General features: G+C 43.1%; 3 protein-coding genes across 3 annotated transcripts in view; 1 reads left to right on the plus strand and 2 right to left on the minus strand.

Moving 5' to 3' along the window:
- The window catches only part of LOC136990576 (spondin-1-like), a 31,363-nt gene extending 24,218 nt beyond the window's left edge, over positions 1 to 7,145 (plus strand). The window contains 3 exon segments of the mRNA XM_067288969.1: positions 3,103 to 3,195; positions 3,255 to 3,494; positions 6,729 to 7,145. Of these exon segments, the coding sequence (XP_067145070.1) occupies positions 3,103 to 3,195; positions 3,255 to 3,494; positions 6,729 to 6,907 (512 nt within the window). The 3' untranslated portion in view covers positions 6,908 to 7,145.
- A 62-nt stretch (positions 7,146 to 7,207) lies between these two features.
- Positions 7,208 to 20,817, minus strand: LOC136990580 (inositol 1,4,5-triphosphate receptor associated 2-like). The gene is made up of 8 exons (XM_067288972.1): positions 20,672 to 20,817; positions 20,351 to 20,520; positions 20,217 to 20,238; positions 19,936 to 20,076; positions 19,742 to 19,873; positions 7,806 to 8,009; positions 7,635 to 7,739; positions 7,208 to 7,385 (listed from the first exon to the last, which is right to left on the minus strand). Exons 1-8 carry the CDS (start codon positions 20,678 to 20,680, stop codon positions 7,260 to 7,262), a joined length of 909 nt encoding a protein of 302 aa, XP_067145073.1. The 5' UTR covers positions 20,681 to 20,817; the 3' UTR covers positions 7,208 to 7,259.
- Positions 20,800 to 25,827, minus strand: part of Arp6 (Actin-related protein 6) — a 50,879-nt gene continuing 45,851 nt past the window's right edge. Inside the window, exons 9-11 of the mRNA XM_067288970.1 lie at positions 21,265 to 21,340; positions 21,132 to 21,194; positions 20,800 to 20,961 (exon numbers count right to left, since the gene is read on the minus strand). Of these exons, the coding sequence (XP_067145071.1) occupies positions 20,832 to 20,961; positions 21,132 to 21,194; positions 21,265 to 21,340 (269 nt within the window). The 3' untranslated portion in view covers positions 20,800 to 20,831. The remainder of the gene's footprint in view (positions 20,962 to 21,131; positions 21,195 to 21,264; positions 21,341 to 25,827) is intronic.

The following is a 25,827-nucleotide window of genomic DNA, read 5'->3' on the forward strand; positions in this document are numbered from 1 at the left end:
CAAAACTGGCAATGACAATGTCTGTGAAAGGTATTCTTTTCGATAATAAAAATAAGCGATTTCTCAACGAAGAACTCTACTCTACCTTTCCCATTCTTTCGCCACACCCGAATCCTACATTCAAAAATTTATATTTGAATCACCCAGCAGTTGGTGAAAAACCCTCTCGAGCCAAAGGATCATAAAGCTCAACGCTCCGTCCCGCTGTTGGGTGATTCGATCTCGGTAGAGGCTTGTAGGCACGAAATGAGACTGCCCTTTCGATTTTTTGGAGCTACGATACCATGGGAAACCACGAATTGATCGTAAACTCGACCAATGACAGCATTGTCTTCAAATGTACTAGAACCGTGGTTCGAGACGATTTTCCCCGGATTGTACAAGCGCAAATGTATTATCCGTAATGGACCCGCGGTCCATTGGTAATGGATCTCTGTACCCTCGGAAATAATTTCAAAAGCGGGTAACGTCCTAGACAGAAATGGGCTGTCGGGATAGCGGTTTGAAAAGCAACTTTATCTTATTGATAGTGCCTGATCCAAACTAATTTTCTGTACAAATACCATAAAAATAAGAATTCCGATTTTCTACACGCGGCTCAAAACTTTAAAAAATTGAATTATACATACGCAAAAACCGGAGATCGAGTCACCTATTGCAAGAAAAGATTTTCGTTGGTTCCATTTTCGCCCAATTTTAAAAAACGCGCAAGCGAATCACCAATTACGATCCGTTTGGTAACTTTCATGGCGCAGACAGGAAGAAACATCGAACCAATTACAGTACAGTATATATAAAATGGATATATAGATTTTATTATATTGTATTTGTAGGTATATTGCATGTTTATTCATGAAATACACCTAAAACAGTTAAAAAATAACAACAAGCTTAGTTTTGTGCGTCGGAAACGAATTAATCCATTTTATATTGTTTCTCAAGAAAGAATTTCAGTTTAAGAATATTAAGTTCGAAAACCGAGGTTTAACTGTATCTTCGTGCCACTGCTTACGAATAGGCAAGATATTTGAATTTTTCTAACTACACGGAACTGCCGATTATTCGTGCTAATCAGTGCACGAAAAACACGAATTATTCAAAATGGTCCTCTGAACTAAGAGACTATTCAGAGGTTTTAAATGACCTACAACTGTTATAACGCAATGCAAGCGCGAGTCCCAAGTTTCGTAAGCTGATGCGTATATTTAGTCAATAAATATACAAAGTAAAATATAATTTCTTCTATTTTCAAAAATATCGCGCACAAGTTTAAATTTTACATTTATAAGTACAATTCTTACATTTTTACTTCCCTGGCTGTTGTATATAACGGAGGAAGTGTGATGATTAATCAAAAGACTGCAAGATTTTAATTTTTAGGCTAGTGGTATGTCGAGGGGTGCAAAAATTTCGGGATTTTTTCCTATATGTATGGATGTTAGTGCGTGATGGGAAAGATTTTCTTCACTCACTTTGAAGTTTATTAACTCCCGCGTCTTTTGTCGAAACTTTCTGAAATTTTGCAGAGAAGTTTATGTTACGGGGATCGATGCTATTAAATTTTGGTGGTAAAGGTCGGGGGGGGGGGTGAAGATACAAAGGGGTGGTGATGTATCTCGAGTAGAGTCGGATTTAACGAATATTTTACTGGTTACGGGTGCTTACAATTTGTTTTGAAAAATAAAACTCTTCTCTACTCTCGAAATTAACCTTTTGCCATTTTATAATCTATATAAATAAAAATGTAAATGTTCGTTTGTTCAAAATCTTAAATCTCAGAAAGTTCTTAACCCATCGCTTTGAAATTTTGACACAACGTTGCATTCGAATACGCGCGTTTTTATATTATGTAAATGTCGAAATTTCCCCCCGCGGGGAGAGGGATAGGATTAAGGCTTACCGTGAAGAAGTCAGCTTCTATTATATTTTAAATGCGGTTTCTTGCGTTTTTTGATTGCATTTTAATAGTGTACGTCAAGAGAATGTACAGTACACTAAGAAGAGATTTTTCGAAATTCCCCCCCCCGCGGGGAGTGTTATACAGTTATAATAGATACATTTTGAGCCACAGCAACGCGTGGCCGGGTACAGCTAGTAATAATATAAAAAGTTTTTAAATAAAATATTCGTAAATTTTTAAATGTTTTTGCCAGGAAAGTTACGCAACTCGTTTTTCCAAATTACTGTATTTTAATTTAGGACTATTAGAATATTGTTTGAAATATGCAGTTCATAGCGTATAAGTGATATTTTCAGACGTACTCTACCAATAAATTTCTAAAGTTTCGTAAGTAAATCGACCCCGTGGTCATTTTAACCCTTTCCTGGAAAATCGGCCGGTCCGGTAAGCCTATCCTCGTATTCCGACGATAGGTACGCGACTTCTCATTCGTTACGCCGCGGAGTAACGAACGAGAAGTCGCGTATTAAATTATTCTCCCTGGACGGCGCTCCGTCCAGGGAGAAAATAATTTGACGATGCACGGATAATCGGAAGTGGGTATACCAGGAAAACGGAGAGTTCTTTACTTTCCTACAAAGAAAATCCGTAACCTGGAAGTCGGTAGAGAGTATAAGGGTATAAAAAGGACGGGTTTTACCAACACATGAAATATTTAAAGACGGCTTCGCAGATCGGGTATAGATCGAATGCCGAATTATTACTCGGGTCAGGGTTTGTCACGCACTGACAGTCGTAGGATTATTTGCCGAGCGTCGGTGGGGGAGGAGACGGGAATGACTAACATCGGTCAAACGGTAATTTGTGCCGCTGTTTTCATAGTTAAGAAGCGTTCGTATCCATTAACGAAAAATAAGCCATCTTTTTGGCTTTTATATTTCCTCCGTCTCTACCCGCTCCGCTTTACTTGGTTATAACGCAACGTAAACGACGCCGTTAACCAGTCTCTATTCTTTAAGAGCTTCCATTCTTTTATACGCATATTAAACCCGGTTTGTGATTTTATGTCCGAGGCCAAACGCCTCCGGAAGTCGCGACCCGTGAAAATATTTCGGGTGGCGGCGGAAGGAATTGACGTAATTCGATGGGTTCCCTCTCCTTGACCGCCCGGACCAATGCTTATTTTTTGTCTCTCGGTACAGATTACGGGCGGGTGCCCCTGCTGCCTTCGGCCTTCGCCTACGCCTACAGCATCAAAGACGCCTCAGTCAACCTGGAGAAGGGCCTGGTGTGCGGTAAGCAGTTTCTCTTGTCTCCCACCACCCTTTCGTCCAATGATCCGCTTCTCTCGCAGCTCCCATCGGCGCCCTGGCCGCCCTCCAACCGGGTCCGGCCGCCCCCGTCCCAGACCGAGAACGACCGGTCATCGACTGCGTGGTCACCGTCTGGTCGGAGTGGACGCCGTGCTCCAGGACCTGCGGAAGCGGCCGAAAGGAGAGGAGGAGGATGGTCAAACTCAACGCCCAGAACGGCGGCAAGCCCTGTCCCAGGAAGTTAGTCCAGAGGAGGAAGTGCAAGGACAACCCCGCCTGTGGTGAGTGCTCTTCCTTCCGGAGGCATTAAGACAATAAGTAACGTAATATAACAACCGATGCGTACAAAAATGGCACGGCTTCTCGTTTTAAGTCGGAAATTACGATTTACGTTAAGCCCGGTCTGCGCGTAACGGCTCGATCGGGTAAGATGTCGGATAAAACCGAACGAAAACTCGTGTAGGGTAAACATTGGTAAATTCGTAATAAAATTAATCGTTCTTTAATTATCGGATATATATTTCGTAAATGGGCGTGTTAACTATACTATTAAACGGACCGCACTCTTATTCTATAAGTTACATATATTACTTTACTTCTCTAAACGACTATAATTATTGAATATTCCTTGTGTTTGATACGTCTAGAATTTCAGCCAAAGCTAAAAATGCCCGAATAGCAAAGGAAATTTAAACGCGCAATACAATAAAAAATAATAACAGCGTTAAATTAATATGCCTCAATGTCCTTATTTTATTATAATATGATTTTTGTCTACTAGTACGTATTTTCTATTATCGGGACTTATTGGACTGGCTTTACAGATACTGCAACACAGTTTCACAGATCAGAAATTTGTTTTATTTAATATACCTGTGCAGTATTTGTAAAGCCTGTCCAATAAGTCCCGATAATAGAAAATACGTACTAGTAGACGAAAATTATATTATAACAATAACAGCGTGTTTAAATACATCTCCAGTTCTTAGTTTATCGAAATATCAAAGAATAATTCACTTACCAATCTTTTCTTTGTAAATTTAAGATAAACACTTGTACAAATTTGAAAGTTTCTTATTCTTACAATAGAGATCTTTGATAACAGTTGTAAAATGAGTTATTCGAATCAACAGAATTTTCAAATTTAACGTATTTCACGCTATCTGCTAGCAAAATTTCAAATCTCGTCTTACATTACTTATTTGTCCAAGACGAATTTAAAAATATCACGAAATTACCAACGTTTATCCTACGTTTATCGCTTCCGTCTTTCGCTCAGTTTCATTAAAGCCATGGGTCGCTTTATGCATTATTTCATTGTCTAGTGAAGTTAAGATCAAAAAAGTTGTTCGTCGCTTACGGTGGTACAAAAGATGGGCTTGTTTTATAACTCTTTCCGCCCCTACACACTAAGAGGGTCTCTTTTAGCCAGCCCATTATGGATTGGGCTAGGACCACGACGGGGCGGCCGAGTGGTAACATCCGGACGGTCTACCACCCGAAAAATTCCCCAGCGTTTCGGAACCGTACGAATTCGATCCCGGGTTCTCCGGAGCGGCGGGCCGCCTCCTCCACCGTTCGGCCACTCGGTCGTCGATAGAAGACGGTTTCTCCAGAGCAGAAGGTTCGTTCGCGCGAATTTGCTGGACGGATTACGTCATTTTGGTCTCTATAACCGTAATCCTTTAACTTTACCTTCCACAGGCGAGGACAACTACGATATAATTTGACGAATTCGGTAAAAAAATTCATGCGACCATCGCCGTAAGTCCGATATGTTCACCGCGTAATAAACCGTCGAGAAGAAAAAAACATAACAATTACAGTCAAACCTGTTTTTATGCGCTCTTTTTATCTGCGATTTTTATTTGTGCGATTTTTTATTTGTGCGGTATAGTTGGCGACTAGTCTCGTGCGATTCGTCATGTCTTACGTTGACTTATTATAGCTAAATAAACTTATTATAGCATAAATGCACTTATTATAGTAATATTATTGCATGAATATGCGAAAAATGAAATAATTTACTTTTTAAGTCAACAAAACACCACCTAGACAAAAATATGTAAAACAGACGATAGACCAGACGATGCAGTCAAGTGCTGACATCTGTTGTCAATAAATTCTATTTCGTACGGTTTTGAGTTATTTTCTATGTGAGACTTTTTTTATGCGGTCCCTGTTGACCGCATAAAAAAATATTTTTTAATTGTGTTGCGAAAACTATTATTTACAGCCATTCGTGAAGTTTTGTGAGATTTTTTTTATGCGTTTTTTTAATGCGGTCCCTATCCCCCGCATAAAAACAGGTTTGACTGTATTTGCGTTCTGTACGAGTCGAGAAAGGACGAGACCCAAAATCAGTAGAGACGAACGTGCGTCTACACGTCGAGACATACTCAACGATTAACCGGAAAACAATGCTCTAGCCCAGGGGTGGGCAACATATGGCCCGTGATTAATTTTTCAAAATTAGCTACTTAACTTCCAATAATTGGTGGAATGGATTCGCGATACTTCATGTTTTAAAAAAATTCCATTGTAGAGATTTACAACTTTTGCATTCGTCTGTTATAAATTTACACTATTTGAAGAGCGAAAGACCCCACACTCACTGAAACTCATCTGCCATTCCGCCATGTCACTCTGTTTATGCTGACGTGACGCACAGCGCCGCTTGCCCGTCGACCTTTTTTTTTGTTCGTACTGTACGTTTCTTCAGATGACATTGCGCATGCGTCAGGAACTTCTGTTATTTAACATGATTTAATTTTAATATTTCGTCCGGCCCGTGAAAGAATTTTTCTTTCCAATCCTGCCCGGGGGCAAAAACTATTGGCCACCCCTGCTCAGCGCCGGATCGAATAGGTGCGAGGCCTGATTGAACTTTTTTTTGCGGGGCCCCTCAAACTTTAAATAACAAAATTAATTAACTGTTAATTTACATATTGAAATATGTTGTTTTATTTTTAATTTTGGAGGAATTTAATAATAGGAGGATAGGAGAATTTAGGAAATAGAGAAATTTAGGAAGAAAATTTAGGAGAATTTAGGAATAATAGGAGAATTTAATTTGGAGGAATTTAATTTGAGGAATTTAATAATAGTATAACTAGATATTTATTTTTGTAACATGGACTATTTTTAAATATATAAATTTTGACGTGATGCGGGGCCCCTTCAAGCGCAGGGCCCGATTGGTACCAATCGCTCCAATCGCCTAAAATCCGGCCCTGCCCTGCTCTAGCCCATCCGTTTTCATTCATTTCGAGTAAAACGTCCATCCAGACGTTACGTGTAGACCGGGCTTTAATTTCTTCGGCCTATGGCGGTAAGGGAGTCTTTTTTCCCCCAAGAATAGTGGACGACCACCACGGGCCCGGTGGCCTTTTCTCCTCTTTTGTCGTGTCTTTCTAGCGGTGTGGAAAACGGACGCCGGCGCGTTATACGATTTTGGCAGATCTTTCCCGGCGGCGGTGTAAACGGCGGCAGACTAAAGGAGGTTTTCGTTACAGAAACGGACTGCGGATCCGGCAACTGGGAGCAGTGGAGCAGCTGCACCAAGACCTGCGGCCGCGGCGGCATCCAGAGGAGGAGCAGAAACGCCGAAAGCGGCGCGGAGAGCGGGGGCGCCGCCGTCTGCCGACCCAAGACGGAGAGAAGATACTGCCAACTGCCGCCTTGCGCTCCCTGACGGACGGCGGGTCCCTTCCTCCGCCCGGTCTGACCGCCACAGGTGCCGTGCTCTTCCTCCGACCCATCCACCCACATTTTTTACGCTCCGCACTTTTCTTACGTTTCCGGAAGTAGTCGACGGGAGAATTCCGAAGTAGTCCGGCGCTTCCGGTAGAAGCGGTCCCGTCGGACGTCGGCCGGCCACCGGCTTTTCGTCTGTAGATTAGAATGTGGAAGAATAAAAGACGTCGTCCCGACATAGCCTCTGCGTCTTCTACTCTCGTACGCGCCGGAAGAAGAAAAAGAACGAAGGCGGAAGAACGGGGAAAACCCTTTTTTATTGTCGCCCGGGCCAAAAGATGACTCCTCTTCTATCCGGAGTCGGCGTTTTCCGGCGGCGGGACGCCGGAGACTTCTGCCACGGCTTCTTCCGGTTCCGGGACCGGGACCGTGACCGAAACGGCAGGGGGATCCGGGGCCGGAGCGGGTTCGACCTCCTGAAAAGAAAGAAGGGGTTAGATTCGAGGGATAAACTCCGTCGGACGTCTCCCGGCCGGGCCCTTCCGTTATTCGGACTGCGGATGGCGTCCTTTAAATATCCGGAAATTGGGATACGGCCCTCCCCGGGCGGCGAGAAGAGTTGGAACCCGGAAACTCTTTCTCCTCCTCCTGCAGTTTTAACGGGCCCAGGCCGAGGAGTCCGCAGTAATTTCGAGAAGTGGAAGAAGAAGAGGAAAGAAACTGACCTGGCGTCCGGAAGCGGGTCGGATGATCCAGCTGTTAGGGGCCGTCTTGGGATCGAAGGGGGGTAGTCGCTGGTATCCGGCCACGCTGGCTCTTCTCCTGGACACCTGTAAGAAAGGTCAGAGGTGGAGATGGACCGGGCGCCGCCGCTCTCCGCTCGTTCCGACACTTACCGTGACGGAAGCGGGACTTCCTCCGGAATCGACCAGCGGGGAGCGACGCAGGGCGGCCTCGTCTCTCTTTCCTCCCGACAGCAGCCGCGTCTCCAGCAACAGACGGCGCGTCTCCTCCAGTTCTCCTCGTTCTCTCTCGCGCAGTCTCCTCAGGTTCTCCACATGTCGCACCATCACCTCCACCGCTCGATTCAGACGATCCTCCTGAAACGTCACAGACCGACGGGCTCAAACTCTTTGGCAAAAATTCCGCATTCCACCTGGACCGGTCATCGTAAACGCCCACGCACCGTCGGAAGAGAAGCCACGGTCTACCCTCCTCCCCACCGTTGTAAATGGGGTAAATCGGTGTTCTTCGACCTCGGGTGCACGAAAAATTTCCTAAACCCGTCGGGAAATTTTCTAATAAGCAAATAACATCATTTTAAACGCGTAGTTAATGTAACCGGCTTTTATTTATTTTTTATTACTGTCATTGTTTAAATAGAGTTACCACGGTGGCGCGCGTGTAAGAAAATTTATCTTTAGCCTCGTGCTGGTCGGCGGATATCGAAAGGTCGAAGAACGCCGGTGTAAATTGCCCCGGCCGGAAGCGGAATTTAATATTAAAGAGAAGAAAAAGCCAAAGAAAGGCGGAAGAGACGGGTCTCGGGCCAAAAGTCAACTTTAAAGAAGAAACGCTCGACGAAGCTCCCGTGTTTAGCTTCGTCGACTCGATGAAAAGCGGACAGCGGATGGCGGACGATCGGGATTTTTAACGGTTCCGACCGCCGGCCGAAAATTTGGTACGTCACGTTACTAAAACCGTCGATTTATTACGACGGTTCGTCTTTGTTACCGGCGGCGCACCGCCTAAGATTTTGCCAATGCGGCCGGACTAAAATCGTAACAACAACAGGCCATACGGTCACTTAGGCCCCAAGGGCGTCGCCAGAGGGGGGCAGAGGGGCAGTTGCCCCTCCCTAGACATGCGAAAAAAATTATTTAAATGCTAAGTCATTTATTGCCCGATTTATAATTCCCGCGCGAACAACCCAAGAAGATTATGTTTTAATTAAAATAATCTTCTTAAGCTTCTTAAAATTTATGAATCGTTTTTATTTTACCTACATACAATTCATATCCTCTATCAATTTATATCATCTTGCCCCCCCTGGCCCATTGGCTGGCGACGCCCTTGTTAGGCCCTATAACCTTTTAAACACACGACCGGCCCAAAAACGGCAACGTCGAACGGATTTGTACGGGCCGTATTGCTAGCCGCCGTTCGAACGGTTTTTCCAACCTTCAGACGTGTAAAAAAATACCATCTACATCGGAAATTAATTACGATTAACCACGGTAACGGACTGCCGGAAGTTTTGTACAATTTCGTACGTGGAGATTTTGTATTTTTTTTTTTTTTTTTTGTAATCTTAAAGATCTATGGATTCCCCATACACCGAAAGTCGGAATGCGATAAAATTGGTTTTTAGAAAATAACGCAACTTTTAAAGATAACGTCACCGAACTGTCCGGACAAGGGTTTTCCTTTAAGCCCGAAAAGTAAATTCGGCCCGGGTAACTGTCGCGTTACAATGTTTAAGAATTAGCGAAAAGTCCTGAAACAACAAAAAAATAAAAAAAGCTTATCCAAACGTAAGAAAGGCCCGAATATTCATCAGACCCATCTCTGCAGACGGTGAGTGCAGCCAAGTCGAGATGCCGAAAATACTAAATAGTAAGAAAATCTGCGATAGAAAAAGAATTGAAAAACCTACCCTCTATACCAGGGGTTCTCAAACTTTTTCGATACACCGCCCTTTTGTTCCATAAAGTTATACCCAACGTCCCCTAACCCATCAGTGACCCCAACTTTTGCCTTTGGTCACTGTTCAGTACCTTGCCTCCAGCGCTCCCTCTAGATTTACTCACCGCCCACAGGAGGCGGTAACGCCCACTTTGAGAACCCCTGCTCTATACGAACAAATAAGACGGGCAAAAGAAAAATGTTTCCTTCTCCGAGACGACAGCATATTCGGCGAATGGTCGGCCCGAGTTAAATACTGTAATGCTAGGAAGCGTGACAATGATTTTTAAATGGGGAAGCCACGGTAGCGCCCGATAAAGCGGTTATAAGCAAAAACAGACGAAAGTGAATTTGAAGACGTTAACAACTTCCTTAATACCATGACAGTCGTACGGTTTGGACCAAGAAAAACCCTCGGTCGTCATCTACGGCATGTCCAGATCAGGCCTGGCCAACCCAAATTGTTTCACGTGCCACTTTGATCACGCGTAACATTACGGTGAGCCACAATTTAGGCAAACATGCTTTTAAAAAAGTAAAACAAATACAAAATGAATAAGATTTTATTGTTATACCGAGAGTTCTTACTCGCACTTGCGCATTATAACAATGACACATGCAAATTTTCATTTATTTAATTGTTTTGGTATACACATAACGGGAAACAAAAGTTTTAATAGATATATAATATCGCTTAGCGGGCCACACAATTTAACGTGACGGGCCGCGGGTTGGCCAGGCCTGGTATAGACCTTGTTCCCTACAACTGAAGCGCGCGCCATCTGCTGACCGTAAATATAAACGGCTACCGCCCATAGTCGAAAGTGGCACCGACCGCGATTTCTATTAAACTTTTCAAGTTTGCTCAGCGCCGGATCCAATAGGTGCGAGGCTCGATTGAATTTTTTTTTTGCGGGGCCCCTCAAACTTTAAATAACTAAATTAATTAACAGTTAATTTACATATTGAAATATGCTGTTTTATTTTTTAATAATATTATACCTAGATATTTATTTTTGTAACATGTACTATTTTTAAATATATAAATTTTAACGTGATGCGGGGCCCCTTCAAGCGCGGGGCCCGATTGGTACCAATCGCTCCAATCGCCTCAAATCCGGCCCTGAGTTTGCTTAGATCTTATCGCAAATGAAAAAGCACAAAAGCCAAGAATTTGGATAAAAGACATATTTCGAAATGGTTGGAAGTTAGGAATATCCAATACTTCCGTATCCGAATTGCGATGACGCCATTCCCATTACTATTCGACATTTGTATTTAAATCGGGGAGTAATATAACAAATAACAGAAGACAACGGCCGTACACGAAGCGTTTAGCCGGAGAAAGAAGGGAAAGGGGAAAAAAGAAGGAAAGGAGATAGAAAAAAGAGAAAGGATCACTCTGATCGGCATACGTAAAATTACCACTCCCTTTACGTTAAATGTTGGCGTGCAGTTTTTAGGCTGCCAAGCCGGGGTCTAAAAGAAAATCCGAGTTGTAGCTTACATCAATAAGTAATGCGGCTACATAAAAGCCAGCCAGAGCGATGATTAAGGCTGAAATCTAATACTAATATAGCATATAAAATATATTAACTTATTAGACTATAAATATAGCTTTTTAGCCACGCCGACCGCCATAGTTCGAATGCTGTCGTCCACGTGACGCTTATGACGACGTGGCTAAACGGCCTTCCTGTCGTTCTAATTTTTACCGTTCCGCTTTTCTCCACGGCAAAAGTCGAAAATTTTCCATCACTTTTGCCGTTCCGTCGTCCGTCGCGACTACCGGGCTTTCGGATAGTTTTCCATCCGTGTTCTTTCCGGGAGGAGTAGTCTCGGCTCGCTCTATTCTATCCAACCGAACTCGACGTCCTCGGCGATAAAGCGCGATTTACACCGGAGGCCAAAGAATTTCAGCCAGCATTAGTTCTAACTTATGCCGCTGCGGAAAACGGCACCAATGGTGGGAACTCGTTTTTGTGGTACTTTCTGGTCATAATTACAAATTACGAATGCTTTAAGGTCCGTTTACACACAACAGTGACGTCATCGTGCTCTCGGTGAGTGGTCATGAACTTTTCTGAGGATGAATTTGCTATGATAGTTATATGTTTGGATGAAGAAGAAAAAGAAATGCAATCAAGAAAGCGCCGCAAGTGAGTGGACGAAAAAGATCAACAGAATGGGAGTTTCATACTCTTTATAAAAATTGAGATGACGAATCTATACTTTTTGAATATTTTCGAATGCCCCAACATGCATTTCATATTTTATTAAACAAAACCATTGGAAAGCAAAATTTACCGTTCCGGTCAAACGTACTTTCACGGTACGGTCACGCCACCGCCATTGCACGGCACTGTGACGGATGAGTCTGAATAGGGTGGTTTAAAATTAGGTCAACGATTTCCCACTTTACTTTACTTAAAGAGTACAAGAGCTGTCTGTCATTTAGCGGCAGACGTAGCCCTATAAGAAACGGAAGGAAGAAAGGAATGAGAGACCAAGTGTGAAATAAAGGGGAATAGGAAAGTGAAAAAAGACATGAGAGCCCATGGCAATTGCTTCAGTAATTACTAGTGTAACAAGATACAATACAAAGTTACAAAACAAGGTTACAGTATAAATGAAACATAAATAAACAAACAAATTGCCTTTCTGGCAATGATAAACGCATTGATTTTCAAAGGTTACATTGGAGCGGACACTGCATTATTCGTAATAACTATTAGCTAAAAATGAAAAAAAGTTGAATTTTTACACCTTACTTATAAATGATTTCTCAATAAAAAATTACGATAATGTTTAGAACGGAATGCTCTAATTCGTAAGATTATAAGGTGCAATTATGAACAAAATAAAATACAAGGCGACTTAAAAGTCGATATTTTCTCACTCTAAAAATGCTTCTGGAAATCTTTTCTATGAATTCTACAATTCCAAAGTTATGTGAGAGCTGTAAACCAGAAATCGTAATCGACAAAACTTCCATTAACGGACACTCCCGAATAACGGACGTCTGTACGTAACTGGCATTTTTACAATCCTTGGATCCATCAAACTGTACGGCTATTATATTTACTTCTAAATAGCGGACACTGCAAATAACGGACGCCGTCGTCCATAACCTACCTTACAAAAACGTAAAGTCCCGCTTTCGATATTCCCAAAGAATTAATTACGTACGAAATATTTTAAAACTAAAAGAATCGACTCAAATACTCTTTCGGAGGACGAATTTTATCGTAGGGATGGAACAGACACTAAAAATAGTAATGGAAGAAAGGCGGGTTGTAAAAAGCCGAACAATACTTTTTGTGTGTTAGAAAACACTAATCTCCTTAAGTTGTCAATCATCACTCATCGTCGTACACGTTAATTTTATTACACTTGTCTTATTGTTGAAATTAAGCTTACGGTATCGAGAAACCATAAACTTTTCCCGAGTAATTCATTGGTTGGAAGGGAACCGTAGTACGGAAGCAACGTAAAAGAAACTTAAACGGTGCGACAACGGCATTGGTGGTGGAAATTCAAAGGTCGTATTACCAAGGCGATTTGCCGACCACTTTAAAGTGTGGGAAGATACAGTATTCGGTTTTCTGACATTTACGATTTATAATTTATGATCTTAATAGCTTTGCGGTGACTTATATATATATAAGTTACACCTATCGAAAACATGCAAAAATGTTCGAAAATTAAACTCGATAACTAAAACGCAGACAAATTCTACATCGATTTTTATTAGTCGCTTAAATCGTAAATGACAATATAAATGCAAGAATACCGAGCACGCGAAAAAGCCGACGCCACGGTGCGGAATAAATTAACATTAATGCTGGCTGGAATCTAGACGTTTGTACGGTACGTATTTCGTGGCTGCCGACGGCCGTTTCGCAGTTTTACCAATAGATGGCGATTAAAAAAATTCGAGACGTACCGCCACGTCCGGATTAACTTTCTTTTCGTTTACCGCGCAGCCTAGTCTTCTGTAAATCGAATTATATACCGGTATTAGGTTGGACGGTCCGTTCCGTCCGGGGCGCAAAGGGAGCGACCAACCCGGACGGCATAACGGAATCCGAAAAGCTAAAACTTCTTACCGGTTTGGAAGAAAATGGCACCGCCGAGTAAAATACACGGTAATTAACATCACGGAACTAAAATTAACGCCGAGAAATTATCGAAGAAAACAATAAAAACTTATAATTTTAATTTTTTTAAAATTACTTTAAAAAACACCGAACAAATCAGAAAAATTCAATAGGTATTAACGTCTACTTTAGTTTATTTCAGTTGTTTAAAAACATTTTTTAAGATCATTCATAATCATTTTTTGGCAGTTAAAATATATTTTATAAAATTATCTGCCGGGTGCCGATCCGGTCGGTACTAAGGTCCTAGAATGGTTACCTCATACAGCCAGTTTAGCTACTTCCTGCCAGATTCCGGATATACGTCATCCGTAGTCGAGCGACTGCTTCACAACAGTTACCAACAGAAGAAAATTTAGGAATTTTACTATTTTTGTTACTTTGTTGAGAGTTTTTAGACTCATAATCTTCGAAGGTAAATATATCTATCGTTATTACTATTAATAAACATAATCATGATAATTATATCGATAAAACTTGTACGGAAGTAACAAAACTGTTCCTAGAGCCGTTTGACATTCTGTTATAGTCTTTACACTTCTTTCTGTAGAAATTACAGAATATGATTACAGATGAAATATATTTATTACTAAAATACTTTAAAATACTAAGAACAGTTTTCTACGTGTATAAAACTAGTACCTGAACGATGAAATGACGACTACAAATAATAAACTGGCCGATAACCCTTTTAGGTTGATGTTACCTTAGGTAGCAAAATGGCGGCTCGTCTCTAATTCCAGCAACGAAACAGTGGGACGCACGTTCTAACCTAACCTAACCTATTCTAATAATTTGGTTGCTAATAATTATGGTAATTTATTAGAATAGGTTAGGTTAGGTTAGGTTAGGTTAGGTTAGAACGTGCGTCCCACTGTTTCGTTGCTGGAATTAGAGACGAACCGCCATCTTGGCTACCTAAGGTAACATTAACCCACCTTTAAAATAACTTGAGATGTAAAAAAAGAAATATTGTTTACTATTAATTAATATAACTTTCTTAAAATATGCATATTTACGTAAAATGCATAGAAATGCAAAATATAAAAATGTTTTATACATACAGTAGAGAACCGAACATCGGAATCAATTGGGGACTGGGGTTGTTCAGATTAGTGATTTGTTCCGATTACCGATTATGTACGAAAAAATATATTAACCTGTCCGATGTTCAAATTTTTCTCCGTTGCGTGTCGCTTCGTGTTGAATTTTCGTCGATTTTAAGCCTAACGAAAATTTTTATAATAATAATCGAGGCTATCGTATCGTTAAAAATTATTTCTTCATTTTTTACAAACAAAATAAATATATTGAAGAATATAAAAACACGAAAATTATACTTTAGAAGTAAATTTAGTATCAAAAACGTTCGATTCAGCACGACACAGTCCGACTGAAAATCGTTCTGATTACCGGCGATTCCGATTACCGGGGTTCCGATTAACGAGTCTCTACTGTAGTACAAATTTATTGTAGTGTTATTTGTATAGTAATTTTTATGTAAGAAATGTTAATGTTACTTTCTTCTACTTCTGAATATTATATCTTGATTAGATATATTTGGGAAAATAAAAAAATATCTAAATATTATTATTATTATTATTTTTAGATGCTACGAACAATGTGCTATTGCAACTTGTAATAACAGCTATCATAACACAAAGTTATTAAATAGGAAAGTTGTTTATTTTAGATTTCCTAAAGATCCAAGAAGAAGAAAATGGATTCATAATTGTAAGGCCGCGACTCCACTAGCCGTAAAACAGCCGTAAAACCCCTCGCCGTAAAAGCTTTTAATCACGTGACCTATTTGCGTTTGCGCTCGGATTGCGGTGGAGGTCCGGCTAGCGAAGCTTTTTACGGCGACAGTATTATTACGGTCACGGTGTATACGTGATATATCGATATAAAGACAATACAGTCAAACCTGTTTTTATGCGGGGGATAGGGACCGCATTAAAAAAAACGCATAAAAAAAAATCTCACGAAACTTCACGAATGGCTGTAAATAATAGTTTTCGCAACACAATTAAAAAATATTTTTTTTATGCGGTCAACAGGGACCGCATAAAAACAGTCTCACATAGAAAATAACTCAAAACCGTACGAAATAGAATTTATTGACAACAGATGTTAGCACTTGACTGCATCGTCTGGTCTATCGTCTGTTTTACATATTTTTGTCCAGTTGGTGTTTTGTTGACTTAAAAAGTAAATTATTTCATTTTTCGCATATTCATGCAATAATATTACTATAATAAGTGCATTTATGCTATAATAAGTTTATTTAGCTATAATAAGTCAACGTAAGACATGACGAATCGCACGAGACTAGTCGCCAACTATACCGCACAAATTAAAAATTCGCATTAAAAAAATCGCACAAATAAAAATCGCACATAAAAAGAGCGCATAAAAACAGGTTTGACTGTAATTATATTCTACGAGTTTTCTCTATACTATAATTACAAATATAGTAAAAGTAATAAAAGTCAATATATGAAAGTAAAGTTATTATTATATTATTAAGATAATATACAGCATTTATAAGCTTAGCTTTTTTATTATATACTCCTCTAAATTGAAGGATTTTCCTTTGGCCGTTCATATCGCGTGTTTTAGGCATCCATTATTATAATCGGGATACCTCTTGTCGTAGATACACGAATACTTTCGGATGTTTTCGATAAATCTTTCCAGATCTTCTAGAGGAGCCACGAGAGAACTTACACAAAAGCTCGTTTTCCGCCATTTTCGCACCGTGTCACGATGACCTACATTTAACTGACTTCTGATTGGTGGATGGTACCGGTTTACGGTCGTATTCACTTCGAAAGTTGAACACTGCTCAACTCGCTTTTACGTTGGTTTTACGACCTGCTCAGGCGTAAAATATCATGGTCACGTGATTAAAAGCTTTTACGGCGAGGGGTTTTACGGCCCTTTTACGGCTAGTGGAGTCGCGGCCTAAAAGAAAAGACAAATTCAATCCTGATTCTTGTCACGCTCGCTCTGATCATTTCACAGAAAATGATTTTGAGAGAAATTTAAAAGCCGAATTATTAGATTTATTGGCAAAACCTAAACTAAAGGAAACTTCACAACCGACTGTAAATTTAGGAAATATGGAAAATGGAAATATTAATCGGTCGAATCAAAGAAGGAATCGTTTATTAAATAGAAATAGAAAAACTTTTAGATGTAAATAAACAGGATAAACCAGAAGAATCTCTTAAATGTAATGATTCTAAACTTTAGATCTTAATTTTAAATTGAAATGAAAATTCTATTTTAAAAACTGTAATAACAATAGAAAATTTTAAAAAGTTTGTACCTGATTTCTTTTAATTCTGTTTGTATGTAACACTTAATTTGTATATATTGATACTAAAAATATGTTCATAACATGAAAAATTGTTCGTTTGACAAAGTTATTTTTGTATATTTACGAGTAAATAATATCGTTTTCGGTACATGGGTATTAAAAATTAAAAAATAGACCAATATAATTTTTGGTTTTAAGAAAGAAGTCGTTTGACGATATAAATTAAATTAATTTACTTATATATAAATCACCTACATAGAATTTACCAAAATTAATCTTTTAAGAAGCTATTGTTGTTATAATATCATAAAATAGATTAAATCGATTTCATTTACAAAAAAGCGCATTTTAATTTTAACTTTACACGTAGAAATTACGAAGATTTACTCAAAATTCCAAATTTTTCTTATTTATAATCAATTTTTATTTATATTTAATTAAGTAAAAATCTTAATTAATGAAATATTAGCGTGTAATTAAAGCTACGAGCCTCTGATCGGTAATATTTTTACCATAAGGACATGGTAAGAGGTTTCGTTTTCACTATGAGTGACGTGAAATAAGCAACCAATGAGAAGCGTTTCTTCTCTATGAGGCAACCTTATAATCTAGAACCTTGATCCAGTACGACGATTTGCCATCGCCACGCGGCCGGTAAAGTACGGCAGAAAATGGATTCCGTATCGAAAATGGCAGCGAGATATCACAAAATTTACAAAAAATTGCGGGACCGACGACGAATTTAAAATGTTTTGTACCCAACGAAAGAATTAGAAAAGGAAGGATAACATTAGAGAGGTCGAGGCGCACGTATTTAGCCCAAAACGTGAACGGCAGACGGGCGAGCGCCCCCATCTGGCAATTCTATACGGTCGATAATGGCGTTCGCTACGTCTAGAATGGCGAGTAGAAGACTGGTTAAACTTATTCATTTTTTGTGTTTGGAGTTAAAATTATAACCTATTTTATTAAAATAATGATTATTTAAGCATTTAGGAATAATATTGCAAAGAAACGGACGATTTTAATCCAGAAATTATTTAATTATTCAATTTTTTAGCAAGTGATGTGAAGTGCCTATAGAATTTTACATATATTTGTCTTCATAATAGTTTAACTTAAGGTAGATTTGTTCTTCCACGGCATCTTCTACCATCAACAGCGTAATAGGTTTGTAAATTTTCTAAAAATTAATTTTTCGAGCTGCTTTCGAATTTACATAAGCCACTACTTCCCTCGACAAAAGTATGAGGTAGTCCGATCGTAAGGTAGGAGAATTAAAAATAATTATTTAGTGTTATTAAACATCCTATAAATACTTTTAAACAGTTTAATTTGTTTATTTATTTTTAACGGACCGGCGCTTTTAAATTTCGCCCGCCTTCCGTTTTCGTAAAGTACAGTTCGGGAAGAACCGCGGCCCACCGTTCGGATCCCTCCTTTTTCATCCATCGCCTTCCACCACCCGGGAAATCCGCAGGAAGGAAACACCCGAGCTGCGGACGCTCGATAGACTTTTTCGGAAACCGCGCCTTCCCCGACCCGGTAATCGTCGACCGAAGGAGAAGAATCCGGACGCGCCATAAAGTTAAAAAAAAAAAAAACCTCCGCGGGTGGAGGAGGCCCGGCCCTTGTCTAGCCTCCCCGCTCCGTCGGGTGGGAATTGGAACCGCGCACCTAAAATGTCATCCGGTCTCGTTAACCGCAGCCGTCCATTTAAATGGACGTTAAAATTACCACGCCGGAAAGTGGATATGAGACTTTTCGCCGGTGAGTTACCGAAAAAGGGCGGGGACGTTTCCCTCTTCTTAAAAAAAACGTCGGGTCAACGTACAGACCGTTCAGACCATACGGGGAAGAGGAAAGAATCAAAAAGTTTGGCTCCGTCTCCCGCCCGGAAAAGAGAAAAGTAGAAAACCGGAAGAAGATAAAACATTTCTGCGGAGATTTCGTGCCCCTGCACATACATTATAAAAGTACTGTATATATATTAAAAAAAAAAAAATACAATGCTCAATTAAGAAAGCGTTTAGTCCCGCATCCTTCTTTCGGCTGGTGCCGTAATTCTCACCGCCGGCGTCGTACGATTCTCTAACAAACCCTATTAATTCTTCTTTATCCCTTTCTACTTATTATGGTCTTTACGCGCCGGTACTAAAGCCGCGGCCTTGGTAAGCTCCGGAATAGGTTTAGGCACCGGCCACTGGGTCGGAGGTCTCCCTCCGTCCGTTTCTTCCCCCGAGAAAGGACGATTTGACCGGTGTCACCCACCGCCTCCGCTAAAGACGGACGTTCCGGTACCAGGCCCGGCGGAAGATGGGAGAACGAAGGGAAAGGCAGAAAACTAAACGGAATCTTTTCCCCGGCTCCGCGGAATGGGAAAACGTCTACGCCGACGTTTGCGCCGAAAACTAAAATAAATTTTCCGATTTCGGGAAAGATTGCGTCCGGGCAGCGTGGGCGGCAATTGCCAGTCGGACTCAAAAGGCGCGACGAAAGAATTGGCAAAGGACCAGAGAGAAGAGGAAGCGCGAGAAGAGGTGTTTACCTCTAAGCGCTATATTTAGTCCGAGGACGAGTAAACGATGGGGGTGTCCGCCCCGTCTTAACGCGTCCAAACGGAAGCGAAAGTTTTAGTATTTAGAGGAGGCGCCGGACCCACCTGTTGGACGGCTCCGTACAACTCGGACTTTCCGGCCACTCTTCGGACGCACTGCCGAATGACGTCTAGGTGTCGCTGCAGATCGACGAACAGCTCCCGGGCCGCCGGGTCGGGAACGAAGCGATTCAGCGTCTGAAAGAGAGTCGCGGGTCAGAGGTCGGCGGACAGAGTCCTCTCCCCCCGCCCGCACTCACCTCCAGGGCGGAGCGCACCTCTCGTAGCTCCGACTCGGCGTTCTCCTCGGCCGCGTTCCGGTGTCTCTGCAACAACTCCAGACGGGTGGGTAAGGTGAAGCGGTCGGTCTTGAAGGCCAGCGACAGCGTGACGAATTCGCTCTGAAGACGAGAATCGTTCCAGCCCGGAGTCTCTGGCCCTGCGCGCTCCCGCCTCCCTTCCCCGCTCCGGTCCCAAACCCGAGGGTCCGGAGCCGGAGGGGAGGCGGGCAGCGAGAAGGGATACCGAACAGGCTACCTACCTCGATCTCCCGGTCGCGGCCGCTGCGAAGACGACGGCGTTAAGTTTGAGGGATGGCCGGTGGTCCGGGAGGGGTTCCGGCGCGTCCGGAACCACGGCCCGGACGGTCGGCCGTCCCGGGGCGGGGAGTCTCACCTGGCGGAAGGGTCGGCGGCGGAGAGTCGGTCCAACAGGGAGTCGGGAAGACTGGGGAAGACCTTTTCGGAAGCGTCTTGCGGATGGTCGTCGTCGTCGTCGTCGTCGCTCTCGGATCGCTCGGTCAGGTCGGGCATGCGGTCGGACGGCTTGGCCAGGCGGTGCGAAGGCTGCGAATCCACAAAGCGGGACTGAGTACCGCGCCGCTCTCCCCCGGGCGGTCGGTCTCGCCTCGCCTCCGACAGAACTGCCGTTCCGCACGCGGCGGGCGCCGGCCGCGGCCGCCCTCCCTTCCCCTTCTCCGCGTCCTCCCTTCCTTACCGTCTTCATGGCGGAAGCCTTATGCCGGAACCACCGCGCCGCTGCGGGTCTCCGGCCAGAGGGCCGCTCCCGCTTCCGCCGCCCCGACCGGCGCCATTGGCCCGCGCGGACGAAAGAAAGAAGACTACTTCCAGTGTTTCACCCACGCGCTTTATTGAAATCACACGTTGAACTTCTCCAGACAGAAGGAGACGCCGTTTTCTTCGTACTGTTTCTTGGAGACGATCAACTTGGAAAACTCTGCATCTTCTGACAGGACGCATCCTCCCCTCCACGAGTTGGTCACCGGGCTACCGAAAAGAAAGAAAAAACTCTGTCGGCCCCTTCCTCCTCCCGCTCTTCCCTCCGCCCGCCCGTGCAAAAAAGTTCCGGGAAACTTCCGCCGCCGGAAGTGTTTGGTGGACGGGAAGGGGAGGAGGACGATGGGCGAAATTTATTTAATTTCGTGGTTTTCACTTACTTGTCAGGAAGAGAGACTCGGACGGGGTAGAGATCGGGCGCCAGCGAACGGACGTCGTCGAATCTGAAAATAGAAAGCGTCGGCGAGAAGGGCGACGGAGAAGAGGAAAGGGAAGAGCCGGTAAAATACTCACACTCGGTCTCGGAATCCGGGAAAGCAGCAGTTGCCTCCGGTCAGCACCACGTTGTTGTACAAGTGGGGGCGCATCTCTGAAAAAAGTCACTTTTCGTCAGATCCCGGCGGGCTCCGGTTTCCCTTTCGCCCCTCCCCGCGGCCGGAAGGGACGAAAGAACCGGGTCGGCGAAATTCCGGGTTCAGACTTCCTTTCCGGGAACGGGCAAGAAACCGGGTGCGTTTCCGGGTTTAAACGCACCTCGGGGCGAGCCTGCTTTAGTAAGGTAGAAGGCAAGACAGACGAGTAGCCATTTCCGGGGCGAAAACAATACTTCCGATTAACGCAATAAAAAACCAACGGGATTTTTCTTATTATTAAACCAGGGGTGCGCCACCCGGGATTCGGCCGCCGACAGTAACGATTTACATAATCGGAAACGAAACGGGGATTTCCGTCCGTCGACACTGCCAGCGGAGGGAAGGTGGTTGCACCCCCTACCGAGAGGGGGAACTGGCGTTTCGCGCTTGGTCGCGGTGGCGTAAATTCTTCGGCCCGAAGACGGCCGGGCGGGCTGGAAGTACGAAAGGGAAGAAGCGGGAATCGGCCTCCGACGGAAGAACCGCGGGGCGCCGGAGCGTGGATAAATACGCGGGTCCGGCCGCCGAGACACGAAAACAATAGAGAAAACAAATAAGGAAGGGGAAAAACAAACGGCAGGAACAAAGCTGCGGCTCGGCCGAGCGCAACGGACCGGGTCCGTCTGCGTTTCCAAACGAAATCTACCCACTTCCGTTTGCCTGGCGGCAGCAGGCGCGTGTCCGATGAAGCCCGTTTAGTCTTTCTTCGGGCCGCAGGACTCGGACCACCTTTCCGTCCGAGAGAAACAAAGAATGCGGCGCTTCCAGGGTGGACGGGGACAAGTAGGAGGAGAGACGTCGCCCTCCGGACGTTCCGCCGACGTAACGTACGAAATTACGAAGAAGAAGAATTCCCATGGACGGAATTAGTGCCGAAAAAAAGAAATCCGCCGTTAATGCGATGAGGAAGGTTCGTCCGTCAATTCGGCACTCGCGGCGGGCCGGGATCCCGGTTACCTCCAGTGGCCCGAGCCAAATCGGGCCCGGGTTCTTTCTCCGGGACACCGTCGACTGGGTTACCGCTAACCGGGTGACAAAATAACACGAATAATAAGAGAAAATACCAAAGCTTTACGTTTTCATTATAAAAGTAACGTTCTTTTCTATTGTTCACCTGCATGGTAAATTTAAATACTTTTTACGAGGCCAGTTAAGACATTTTGTAATTAAATATATTTATACGTATTGCATACCGTATTTATATAATTTTAAGGGTTGTCGGGTCATCACGTCCACACTAGAGGTTAAGGAAGAGGGAAAGGATGGACGTCCGGTTTATTTCATTATATTTTATACAGTTTATGCAAATTTTATTATACTTATTTCGAAATTTTTCGTATATCTTGTTTCTAATTACGGTATCTATCATTCGTAAAATGATAAAGGTTTTAAGAGGATGAAGTTTTGTCCCACGTCCGATGAGGGGGAGAGGTTTACGAAAACTGGAACGAGAGGGGAAAGGAGAGTAAAAATTTCCAGGAAAATGCGGAAGTAAGTTATGGACTGCCCCTTGCAAGTAAATGGAAATCTGGAAGGGAAGTCGATATCTATCCCAAAATTAACAAATATACCTAAAAACAAAGACGACAATTACTGACAATTTAGAAAACATTAAATATGATATAAATTTAAACACAACAGTATAAAAGTTCTTCAAAAGAATTGGTTTTCCAAGAAACGCTTTTCTTTCATGCCCTTTGTTAACCGTTTCTGATATAATCGAAACAGAACATCCGAGATGTAAAAATTGATGACAATTTAGACGACGGTTAAAATTTCGCTTAGGAGTTTTTCTTTGGTAAAGATAAGTCTTGGAGCTGGGAAGTCGTGCACACAAGATTTTTACCCGTATTATTCTTTTCTACATTTCGCCTCCGAACGCCAAACTTATCTTTACCAAAGAAAAACTCCTAAGCGAAATTTTAACCGTCGTCTAAATTGTCATCAATTTTTACATCTCGGATGTCTTTGTTTGCGTATCAATTCTTTTTGTTTATTGTCTTATTGCGTCAAAACATAGGATCGGTCGGCGCTCGGCCACCGTCGACCGACGCTTTCGATATAAAAAGTTTTAATTGGCATAAATTTCAGTTTCTCTAATTCTGACTTACATTTGGAATAAAAATTTCTTTGTTTTCCTGCAACTTTATCTTTATAAACATAAAATTAAGCCGTAAAACAATTAGGTGTGTGGGAAACCCCCGGGAAATTTCACCTCACGGATGACTAGAAAGGCTTAAGTTTAATATTAAAGCTTTAGTTTTCTCTCTACGAGGTGTGCGGTGCCGGATGAAGAAAGAGAAAAGGAGGAGGAGGAGGAGGAGGGGAAGAAAATACGGCTTTTTTGGCGATTTTTGCACTTTCCGGTGGCTTATATTTCGGCAACCGCTTTATAGAAAAACTTAAAATTTTTTCACGCTACCTAAGAAAACAATTTTCTTTCGAACGAAATATTTGGAATTACTTCGGGCATTTGGGGACGGAGAAGTCCACCCCCGAAAATCGGCAACGCTGATTCCCGTATATTTCGTCCGTCGGGGACATTTTTACTCGGTGGAGCGTGGCGGAGAGTCACTCCCGATTAACAGTAAAATGTTTCGAAACATTTCCTTTTCCTAAGTCGGAAATAACTCGTAACTAGTAGTTCGTAAGTCTTAATTACTATATATAATTAAGACTTATTAATTAAGAATTATATAATTATATATATATATATATTACCAAATAAATAAAAAATGCGGCGCGCGGGTGACGGTGGAGTCCTTTCCGTCTCCCAACCCATACGGCTGTAACGCTATCCTGGGTGGCGCGTAACCGAGTCGACGTAGGCCGGGCCAAGAAAATAAAACCGGAAGTTATAAATCGTCCCCTTCCGGGCCGTTATAAGGTATAAGAACGGTCGTCGGTCAAATTTCCACTTCCCGACGTCTTATTTAATTTTTCCCCGTCCACCGGACCGAACCGTCAAATCCTTACAAAATTTTGCGTTATATCCGGGGGCCGACCGAAACTTTTCAAACGCGGCACATTTCTTTTTACATTCGGACATCCGCGTTATTAGATTTTGCTGCGTAAGAATCGACCGGACCTTTCCCAGCCGGCACCCTTCTTCCTTCCGTAGCCTCCGGAATTCCGCCAGGGGTGGCAAAAATCTTTCGATATGGGGAAAAGACCTCCTACCGCTTTTCCGCGCCTTTCCGATGGACAGAAATTCCATCGGATTACTCAGTACCAAGCCTTAATTCCCGCCAAAAAGTCGGAAGTAAAACTTTTGGCCGTACTGACTTTTTTCTTACCACCGACTGGGTTAACGGCGCCCGTAATAAGCGGAGCGGCGGTAAAAGTACCGTCTTCTTCGCGTCACAATAGTCTTTTTGTGGAGAGACGGCCGGGCCGACGTAAGTAAAAACGAGACACGGTTACGAAACCTCTTTCCGTTCCAAAAGACCCTCTCTTTCTCCGGCGTAAACAAAGGTCTTAAGACGTTCGCCCGACCTCTTTCGGCCCGTAACCCGACACCGTCCGCCCGGCGCTATTTTTAGAGGCCGAAACGGGAGGCACCTCCGCTCCGCTAAGGACGTCGGCGGGGGAGGAGGTCCCGCACCTCTCCGGCCGGAAGTATTCTTCGCCTCCTCCCTCCTTCAAAAGGAATTCCGAAAATAATAGAGTCCGCGCCACCCGGAAGTCGGACTCTAGCGCTGGTAAGTAAGGGCCGTTAGAAATAACGCCTTTACCGGCAGCGAGCGCTTCCTAAAATAGAAGACGACTCGGTCCGGTCCGGTTACTCCGGCGAATTCCAAACGAGAAAACGCGGGCGTGGTGGCCCATCTCCCGGCCGGAGCCCGTTTCCCGTCAAAAGACGAAAATAAGAATCGGAAAATTAAATTTAAAGCTATATTTCCCAGCTAAAAATAGAAAGTAAATAGAGAAACTGGTCCGGCCGCGGTAAGAAAGAAGCCGACGGCCGTTTGGCGTAAAAGAAGCCGAAAGAAAAAAGTATTTCCCCGGAAGTAGTTACGTCGGGCTGCTATCCCACTGCTTCCTCCTTCACCGTCGGGGGCTCGATTTTTATTTTCCCTTCGGCCGCATTGACTTCTCGGACTATAGCCAGAACACTCCCAGTAACGAGTAAAGCCAAACGGGCGCCGCAAATTATCCTTTCACGGAACCGAAATCGCGGGCGAGGAAAAGATGCTAGGTACGGCGCCAATCGTCGGAGACGACGTTAAGGGCTGTTTCACACTATGACCGACTGGGCCGACCGGTCCGACTCCTAGTCGTATTACCATGGCAACAGCAGTCGGTCGACCGACTGGTCGTTCCAGTCGGACAGATTTAAAAAGTTAAATATTTGTAGTCGCGTCGGAGCAGTCGGTGAGCTACAGCCAATGAGAGCTTCGAAGCTGTAACCAATCAGAGTTTAGATTTATCCGAAGTTAGAAAA

The sequence above is a fragment of the Centruroides vittatus genome, unplaced genomic scaffold (genome assembly GCF_030686945.1).
Source record: "Centruroides vittatus isolate TY-2023 unplaced genomic scaffold, ASM3068694v2 scaffold_946, whole genome shotgun sequence".
Classification (NCBI taxonomy): domain Eukaryota; kingdom Metazoa; phylum Arthropoda; class Arachnida; order Scorpiones; family Buthidae; genus Centruroides; species Centruroides vittatus.

What these genes read in the sequence shown, in the direction of transcription:
- LOC136990580 (XM_067288972.1), bottom strand. An exon ending in GCCGCGACCGGGAGATCGAG is followed by an intron (nt 20,077 to 20,216) that starts GTAGGTAGCCTG and finishes TCTCGTCTTCAG; the next exon opens with AGCGAATTCGTCACGCTGTC. An exon ending in AGGTGCGCTCCGCCCTGGAG is followed by an intron (nt 19,874 to 19,935) that starts GTGAGTGCGGGC and finishes ACTCTCTTTCAG; the next exon opens with ACGCTGAATCGCTTCGTTCC.